This window comes from Pinus tabuliformis, chromosome 8, assembly GCF_031772625.1.
Source record: "Pinus tabuliformis cultivar Carrire ecotype Pingquan chromosome 8, CPIR1, whole genome shotgun sequence".
NCBI classification, from domain to species: Eukaryota; Viridiplantae; Streptophyta; class Pinopsida; order Pinales; family Pinaceae; genus Pinus; species Pinus tabuliformis.
In genome coordinates, this window is record NC_142294.1 from 1,687,174,305 (window position 1) to 1,687,182,946 (window position 8,642).

General features: G+C 39.0%; 5 protein-coding genes across 5 annotated transcripts; all 5 read right to left on the reverse strand.

Annotated features, from left to right (window-relative positions):
- Positions 1 to 244: 244 nt before the first annotated feature.
- On the reverse strand, positions 245 to 679 carry LOC149242725 (UDP-glucose 6-dehydrogenase 5-like). The gene has a single exon (XM_089370969.1). The coding sequence runs from the start codon at positions 677 to 679 to the stop codon at positions 245 to 247; it is 435 nt and encodes a 144-aa protein (XP_089227095.1).
- A 127-nt stretch (positions 680 to 806) lies between these two features.
- Positions 807 to 1,172, reverse strand: LOC149242726 (UDP-glucose 6-dehydrogenase 1-like). The gene has a single exon (XM_089370970.1). It carries the CDS (start codon positions 1,170 to 1,172, stop codon positions 807 to 809), a length of 366 nt encoding a protein of 121 aa, XP_089227096.1.
- A 1,456-nt stretch (positions 1,173 to 2,628) lies between these two features.
- On the reverse strand, positions 2,629 to 3,063 carry LOC149242727 (UDP-glucose 6-dehydrogenase 5-like). Its single transcript, XM_089370971.1, has one exon. It carries the CDS (start codon positions 3,061 to 3,063, stop codon positions 2,629 to 2,631), a length of 435 nt encoding a protein of 144 aa, XP_089227097.1.
- An 867-nt stretch (positions 3,064 to 3,930) lies between these two features.
- Positions 3,931 to 4,317, reverse strand: LOC149242728 (UDP-glucose 6-dehydrogenase 5-like). Its single transcript, XM_089370972.1, has one exon. The coding sequence runs from the start codon at positions 4,315 to 4,317 to the stop codon at positions 3,931 to 3,933; it is 387 nt and encodes a 128-aa protein (XP_089227098.1).
- A 915-nt stretch (positions 4,318 to 5,232) lies between these two features.
- On the reverse strand, positions 5,233 to 6,388 carry LOC149242729 (UDP-glucose 6-dehydrogenase 5-like). The gene is made up of 2 exons (XM_089370973.1): positions 6,103 to 6,388; positions 5,233 to 5,676 (listed from the first exon to the last, which is right to left on the reverse strand). Exons 1-2 carry the CDS (start codon positions 6,229 to 6,231, stop codon positions 5,233 to 5,235), a joined length of 573 nt encoding a protein of 190 aa, XP_089227099.1. The 5' UTR covers positions 6,232 to 6,388.
- Positions 6,389 to 8,642: the final 2,254 nt, after the last annotated feature.

An 8,642-nucleotide genomic window follows, 5' to 3' on the forward strand; every position in this document is an offset into this window, starting at 1 on the left:
CTTTCAAATCAACATAAACCATTCACTAAAGGGTCATCAAGCAAAACGGGTCAAGGTATTATGCCTCATTTCAAATTTGTTATTACTCAGAGTAAAGCTATCATCTTACCATCAATATCTATGCCTCTTGTTAAAATATTCTTGCATGTCCTAACCAGGTTCTCCAAGGCTTGTAATATTTCACATGGATATGGCCCTATACAAATGAGAAATTTAGAATTGGCAATGGTGCTACAAGCATAGTTTACAGACGTGATCTTAAGAACTGTAAGCCAGTTGCTATTAAAAGACTATCTCGAGATCTATTGGGAGCGCTATTGTCAGATTTTGAAACATCCTCAATCATCCGAGCTACGCTTTCCCAATATCTTAGATTTGCAGCCTTCCCAGCCCCAAGACCTTGGGTTTTAGTGTGTGTGTTCACAGACACAAATATAATGTCAGCTTCCAAAACATTCTTCTCCACATCAGAGCTGAAAAACAAGGTTTTCCCTCTGCAACCTTTTACGACTTCATCAAGACCAGGCTCATAGATTGGTAGCTGGTCACTATTCCATGCGACAATCCTAGCATGTGAAATATCTATGACGACGACTTCAATGGCAAGACATTTAAGTGCAATGATGGCCATTGTTGGCCCACCAACATATCCAGCTCCAAGACAGCAGATCTTCTCCATCTTTACCTGCTGAAGTGAAATTGAGCAGATAAGTGCAATATTGCACATGGATATGGCCCTATACAAATGAGAAATTTATAATTGGCAATGTTGCTACAATCACAGTTTACAGATGTGATCTTAAGAACTATAAGCTAGGTGCTATTAAAAGACTATCCCGAGATCTATTGGGAGCGCTCTTGTCAGATTTTGAAACATCCTCAATCATTTGAGCTGCGCTTTCCCAATATGTTAGATCTGCAGCCTTCCCAGCCCCAAGACCCCAGGTTTTAGTGTGTGTGTTCACAGACACAAATATAATGTCAGCTTCCAAAACATGCTTCTCCACATCAGAGCTGAAAAACAAGTTTTTCCCTCTGCAACCTTTTACGACTTCATCAAGCCCAGGCTCATAGATTGGCAGCTGGTCACAATTCCATGCGGCAATCCTAGCAAATGAAATATCTACGACAACAACTTCAATGGAAGGACATTTAAGTGCAATGATGGCCATTGTTGGCCCACCAACATATCCAGCTCCAAGACAGTAGATCTTCACCACCTTTACCTGCTAAAGTGAAATTGAGCAGATAAGTGCAAATGAAAAGGGAATCTAGCAAAGAAACCCTGATCGGTCTCAAAGATCCAAAGCTATCCAAAGAGACTTGTATGGTAGTTGACCATCTGCTTTAGCCTTACTACTCTATAAGAATTTTCCTGAATTGGTGCTATTTTTTATTCATTTCATCATGAAATTACAGAGGAAATAATCCTCGTATATCAACTCATAGTTATTCATACTGGAAACGATCAATTTGTTTTACAGAAACCTCTCCTAGAACAATTTGTCTGGGAATATTTCTATCACATGGACATTGATATTGTCAAGTCTGTACATTTTATCTGATGGGAACGATTTTTGCCTCAAATTTTTTGGAAATCCAGGTCTCTGTGGTTATTGGATTGGATGACTTTGTGGGATATCTGCCAGACAACCAAAAGGTGAAAACAGAACTAGATATTACAAATCAGATTCCATATATTTGTATTAAATATCCTTTAGATTATATTCATAGTGTTATCTATTGATTGTGTAAATGGATAGCTTCTGTGTGAACAACAGCTATTTTTTGCATCTCATTGGGTTCAGTGATATTAGTGTGTTTAATCACTATCGCTCTCTACCTTTCAAATCAACATACACCACTCACTAAAGGGTCATCAAGAAAAATGGTTCAAGGTATTATGCCTCATTTCAAATTTGTTATTTCTCAGAGTAAAGCTATCATCTTACCATCAATATCTACGCCTCTTGTTAAAATATTCTTGCATGTCCTGACAAGGTTCTCCAAGGCTTGTAATATTGCAAATGGATATGGCCCTATACAAATGAGAAATTTATAATTGGCAATGGTGCTACAAGCACAGTTTATAGATGTGATCTTAGGAACCGTAAGCTAGTTGCTATTAAAAGACTATCTCGAGATCTATTGGGAGAGCTCTTGTCAGATTTTGTAACATCCTCAATCATCCGAGCTACGCTTTCCCAATATGTTAGATCTACAGCCTTCCTAGCCCCAAGACCACGGGTTTTAGTGTGTGTGTTCACAGACACAAATATAATGTCAGCTTCCAAAACATTATTCTCCACATCAGAGCTGAAAAACAAGGTTTTCCCTCTGCTACCTCTTGCGACTTCATCAAGACCAGGCTCATAGATTGGCAGCTAGTCACTATTCCATGCGGCAATCCTAGCAAATGAAATATCTACGACAACGACTTCAATGGTAGGACATTTAAGTGCAATGATGACGATTGTTGGCCCACCAACATATCCAGCTCCAAGACAGCAGATCTTCACCATCTTTACCTGCTGAAGTGAAATTGAGCAGATAAGTGAAATATTGCACATGGGTATGGCCCTATACAAATGAGAAATTTATAATTGGCAATGTTGCTACAAGCAGAGTTTACAGATGTGATCTTAAGAACTGTAAGCCAGTTGCTATTAAAAGACTATCCCGAGATCTATTGGGAGCACTCTTGCCAGATTTTGAAACATCCTCAACCATTCGAGCTGCGCTTTCCAAATATGTTAGATCTGCAGCCTTCCTAGCCCCAAGACCCCGGGTTTTAGTGTGTGTGTTCACAGACACAAATATAATGACAGCTTCCAAAACATGCTTGTCCACATTAGAGCTGAAAAACAAGTTTTTCCCTCTGCAACCTTTTACGACTTCGTCAAGACCAGGCTCATAGATTTGCAGCTGGTCACTATTACATGCGGCAATCCTAGTAGATGAAATATCTATGACAATGACTTCAATGGCAAGACATTTAAGTGAAATGATGGCCATTGTTGGCCCACCAACATATCCAGCTCCAAGACAACAGATCTTCACCATCTTTACCTGCTGAAGTGAAATTGAGCAGATAAGTGCAAATGAAAAGGGAATCTAGCAAAGAAACCCTGATCGGTCTCAAAGATCCAAAGATATCCAAAGAGACCTGTATGGCAGTTGACCAACTGCTTTAGCCTTAATACTCTGTAAGAATTTGCCTGAATTGGTGCTATTTTTCGTTCATTTCATCGTGAAATTAGAGAGGAAATAATCCTCGTATATCAACTCGTAGTTATTCATACTAGAAACGATCAATTTGTTTTACAGAAACCTCTCCTACAACAATTTGTCTGGGAATATTACTATCACACAGACATTGATATTGTCAAGTCTGTACATTTTATCTGATGGGAACGATTTTTGCATCAGGTTTTTTGGAAATCCAGGTCTCTGTGGTTATTGGATTGGATGACTTTGTGGGATATCTGCCAGACAACCAAAAGGTTAAAACAGAACTAGATATTACAAATCAGATTCCATTGATTTGTATTAAATATCCTTTAGATTACATTGATATTGTTATCTATTGATTGTGTAAATGGACAGCATGTGTGTGAACAACAGCTATTGTTTGCATCTCATTGGGTTCAGTGATATTAGTGTGTGTAATCACTATCGCTCTCTACCTTTAAAATCAACATAAACCATTCACTAAAGGGTCATCAAGCAAAACGGGTCAAGGTATTATTCCTCATTTCAAATTTGTTATTTCTCAGAGTAAAGCTATCATATTACCATCAATATCTATGCCTCTTGTTAAAATATTCTTTCATGTCCTGACCAGGTTCTTCAAGGCTTGTAATATTGCACATGGATATGGCCCTATACAAATGAGAAATTTATAATTGGCAATGGTGCTACAAGCACAGTTTACAGATGTGATCTTATGGATTGTAAGCCAGTTGCTATTAAAAGACTATCCCGAGATCTATTGGGAGTGCTCTTGTCAGATTTTGAAACATCCTTAATCATTCGAGTTGCACTTTCCCAATATGTTAGATCTGCAGCCTTCCCAGCCGCAAGACCCCGGGTTTTAGTGTGTGTGTTCACAGACACAAATATGATGTCAATTTCCAAAACATGCTTCTCCACATCAGAGTTGAAAAACAAGTTTTTCCCTCTGCAACCTTTTACGACTTCATTAATACCAGGCTCATGGATTGGCAACTGGTCACTATTCCATGCGACAATCCTAGCAGATGAAATATCTACGACAACGACTTCAATGGCAGGACATTTAAGTGCAATGATGGCCATTGTTGGCCCACCAACATATCCAGCTCCAAGACATCAGATCTTCACCATCTTTACCTGCTGAAGTGAAATTGAGCAGATAAGTGCAAATGAAAAGGGAATCTAGCAAAGAAACCCTGATTGGTCTCAAAGATCCAAAGATGTCTAAAGAGACCTGTATGGAATTTGACCAACTGCTTTAGCCTTACTACTCTGTAAGAATTACCCTGAATTGGTGCTATTTTTTGTTCATTTCATCGTGAAATTACAGAGGAAATAATCCTCGTATATCAACTCATAGTTATTCATACTGGAAACGATCAATTTGTGTTATAGAAACCTCTCGTACAACAATTTGTCTGGGAATATTCCTATCACACAGACATTGATATTGTCAAGTCTGTACATTTTATCTGATGGGAACGATCTTGGCCTCCGTTTTTTTGGAAATCCAGGTCTCTGTGGTTATTGGATTGGATGACTTTGTGGGGTATCTGCCAGACAACCAAAAGGTGAAAACAGAACTAGATATTACAAATCAGATTCCATAGATTTGTATTAAATAACCTTTAGATTATATTGATAGTGTTATCTATTGATTGTGTAAATGGATAGCTTCTGTGTGAACAACAGTTATTGTTTGCATCTCATTGGGTTTAGTGATATTAGTGTATGTAATCACTATCACTCTCTACCTTTCAAATCAACATAAACCATTCACTAAAGGGTCATCAAGCAAAATGGGTCAAGGTATTATGCCTTATTTCAAATTTTTTATTTCTCAGAGTAAAGCTATCATCTTACCATCAATATCTATGCCTCTTGTTAAAATATGCTTGCATGTCCTGACCAGGTTCTCCAAGGCTTGTAATATTTCACATGGATATGGCCCTATACAAATGAGAAATTTATAATTGGCAATGGTGCTACAAGCACAGTTTACAGATGTGATCTTAAGAACTGTAAGCCAGATGCTACTAAAAGACTATCCAGAGATCTATTGGGAGTGCTCTTGTTAGATTTTGAAACATCCTCAATCATTTGAGCTGCGCTTTCCCAATATGTTAGATCTGCAGCCTTCCCAGCCCCAAGACCCCGGGTTTTAGTGTGTGTGTTCACAGACACAAATATAATGTCAGCTTCCAAAACATGCTTCTCCACATCAGAGTTGAAAAACAAGTTTTTCCCTCTGCAACCTTTTACGACTTCATCAAGACCAGGCTCATAGATTGGCAGCTGGTCACTATTCCATGCGGCAATCCTAGCAGATGAAATATCTACGACAACGACTTCAATGGCAGGACATTTAAGTGCAATGATGGCCATTGTTGGCCCACCAACATATCCAGCTCCAAGACAGCAGATCTTCACCATCTTTACCTGCTGAAGTGAAATTGAGCAGATAAGTGCAAATGAAAAGGGAATCTAGCAAAGAAACCCTGATCGGTCTCAAAGATCCAAAGATATCCAAAGAGACCTGTATCGGCCGGCCGACGAGAGCTCAAGATAGAAGCGCGCCATCTATTGGGAGCGCTCTTATTTAACAAAGGAGAACTTTCAAACAAACGACAATCCTGGTGTTGAGACAACGCCCAGTCAACCCAATGGCAAACTGATTAGGTTCTGATGGATGTGCAGCAATCACAAGCAATCACAAGCGGATAACAAACATTGCTAGAATGGTTTGAGATTCGAATCCAGAAACCAGAAATTACGTTAATTCGGTCAGCGTCCGATACAGATATAACTAGACAATTACAGAAGGAAACCAAACTGTCCGTAATCTTTTCCAACCAGCAGGATGCTTACCTGGCTGCTGTCGTAGCGTAGCTTTGGAGGAGCGCCTTCTCCTCTGTAGCAGGTGCGAACCCCAAACCGGTGACCAGAATCTCTGTGAGGATTACAAGCCACATGAAAAAGCTTTATAAAAGACTCCATTACTTCCTCCAGGCACCTGAAACATCAGAGGCAAGAAAAAACGGCCTACGCATGGCCTACGCGGCCCTCATGCAGCGAAGAAAGAGACGTGTGGAAACCCTTCTCCCTTCTCTGCAGGTCCGCCTCTGCAGGTCCGCCGCCACCCCCCTCAACACCTGCGCCCTCTGCTGATTTCTAAACCCTAAAAAACTTTAACCTATTAATCAATCGTCTAACATTAGATCTAATGGCTACGATTACGACACAAAGACATTTTGGGGGGTTGATTTAAGAGGGGAATGCCTTACGGCGTAATTATGCCATGTGGTCTAACATGTATTTAATGCATATTATTAATGGATTTTGAGGTCAAAGTCAAGGATTTAATGGTCAAACTGCAGAAATAACTTGAAGTAGACAGAGGAGAGGAACTATAGGAGGAAATCCCCCTCATCTATTTCTTCTCACTTTAAATTCCCCTTCATTCATCTCAGAGTACAAGCAACCAAATCATGCACTAGAAGGTAGCCGAGTAAGTGGAAGATAATTGACATTTATTTCGAGTTTTGGGAGCAAATCCTCCCTAATTTTGAGTAAGCTCTTGGTAGCTTCAAATGTATAAGTAGAGAGGCCTAGGGCCTCACTATGGTCGAATTTTTTCTAGTGTAAACTTTGCTCAAATTTCTAGCTTACTATTTTGTGATTGTTTTATGTAATCTTGCTATTTTTTTATAATTAAGATGGAATCCTTTTTTACCTAGCACTGAATTACCTCAGAGAGATGAAGCTCTTCGGTTAGGGCCCAATCCAAGCAGCCAAGCTTCTCTTTACTTGTATTTGTATGCTTTACTTTAGTTTGTAGTTTAGTTTGTTGTTAGATGTATTTCTCTTATGGTTAAGAATAGGTTGCTTTTGATGATTTAGTATCCTTTTTCTATTTGTGCTTTTTGTAGTAGGTTAAGCAGTGACTAGGCAATATTCAAAAGGCTAAAAATAGTTCCTTGACCTCTCTTCCTCCATTTGGGACCATGATTTGAGCCAAAGATCCTCGTTTTGCCCCAAAAACATAGATTTTCCTCATTCCTAGGACTTCTAGTGTTTGCAACTCTTTAGTAGGTTGATAGTCCAGTTTTGGTTTGCTTTAGATCTTCTTTATCATGTTCACTTCCTGATTTACAATATTCCTTTTTCATTCTTTCCTTTCTTACAACATTTACAAGAATTCCCTTCTCTACATCATCATTTAGGCCATTCTAATGCAAAACTTTGTTTCCCCTAGGATGCACTCATTTCATTGGTTTCTTGATTTTCTTGGTTTACTATTAGATTCTATGTAGCAGATCTCTTCCAGAAGTAGCCTAGCTTACTAGAAATAACACCCTCGATCTGAGCCATGCCCTATAGGTCTCTCAAACCTCACCTCAATTCTACCCTAGTTTCCTTCATTTTTCATAGAACTTCTTCCTCTCTCCTTGTGAAAACCGAATCATCTTTCTCTCCCATGGTGATTCATGGTAGACCTTAGGCACCCTAACACCTCATTCCAACCTTCATCCATCTTTTACACCCACTCTCACACCCTCAAACTATGAAAATTTCTCTCGGTCTCTTCCTGTAGGCCTCCTGTAATTTCTTTGTTTTCCTCCTGTAGTTTTCCTGTGTCCTCTTGTAGTTTTTCTTGTAGGCTTTCTTTCAAAGGCCAAGTGTGGGAAAAGCCTACAGAAGTCCATCTAAGGCCTCCTAGGACCCATCCACATGATCCTACATTCTCCCAAGCTCTGAAACTTCCCCTCTAACACCACTTGTTCACTGCCACACTCACACGCAATCAATTAGATGCATGTAAATTCACATAAAAACACATAAAAATCCAAAAATATGTTTTTTGCTTATTTACTTCCAGAAATAGCATGGTTAGATGTTGTTTAATGCCTTAAGTAGCTAATGGCATTTCTTTCATGGTTTTTATGGTGTTTTTGGCAAAAGTATAGTTAGCTTGTTAATTAGGGTTTACTAGGTTTTGCTTCACATTCCAATGTTTCTCCTTTCTACAGTTAGAATAGCATCTGTAGCATAATATTTCTTTCCTTTCATCACACATAGAACTTCTTTTGAAATCTATAGAAGTTGGCTTGAGCTCCTAGTGATCTCGCACCGGCTGACCAAGTGACAACCTGTAGTGAGAACTATTACTTGTGCATATAGCACCGATGATTCCAAGTTTGTTACGAACTACCAGGTTGATAAAAGTAAATTTGGTAACCCAGGAGTTACTGCATTCTTGTTGTAATACTGGAGCTCATCAATTTTCTCGCCTTGATTGAAAACTATGAGAAGTGTTCCAAATTAGTAAACATAACCTCGACACCTATCACTCATGACTCATATTATTCAATATGATCACATGAAATAAAGTTTCTTATGTAATTAAG

Excerpts from the sequence above, each read along its gene's own strand:
- LOC149242725 (XM_089370969.1), bottom strand. The coding sequence starts at position 679 with ATGGAGAAGATCTGCTGTCTTGGAGCTGGATATGTTGGTGGGCCAACA.
- LOC149242726 (XM_089370970.1), bottom strand. The coding sequence starts at position 1,172 with ATGGCCATCATTGCACTTAAATGTCCTTCCATTGAAGTTGTTGTCGTA.
- LOC149242727 (XM_089370971.1), bottom strand. The coding sequence starts at position 3,063 with ATGGTGAAGATCTGTTGTCTTGGAGCTGGATATGTTGGTGGGCCAACA.
- LOC149242728 (XM_089370972.1), bottom strand. The coding sequence starts at position 4,317 with ATGGCCATCATTGCACTTAAATGTCCTGCCATTGAAGTCGTTGTCGTA.
- LOC149242729 (XM_089370973.1), bottom strand. The coding sequence starts at position 6,231 with ATGGAGTCTTTTATAAAGCTTTTTCATGTGGCTTGTAATCCTCACAGA. Across the intron at positions 5,677-6,102 it reads TACGCTACGACAGCAGCCAG|CAGGTAAAGATGGTGAAGAT; the intron begins GTAAGCATCCTG and ends ATTTCACTTCAG.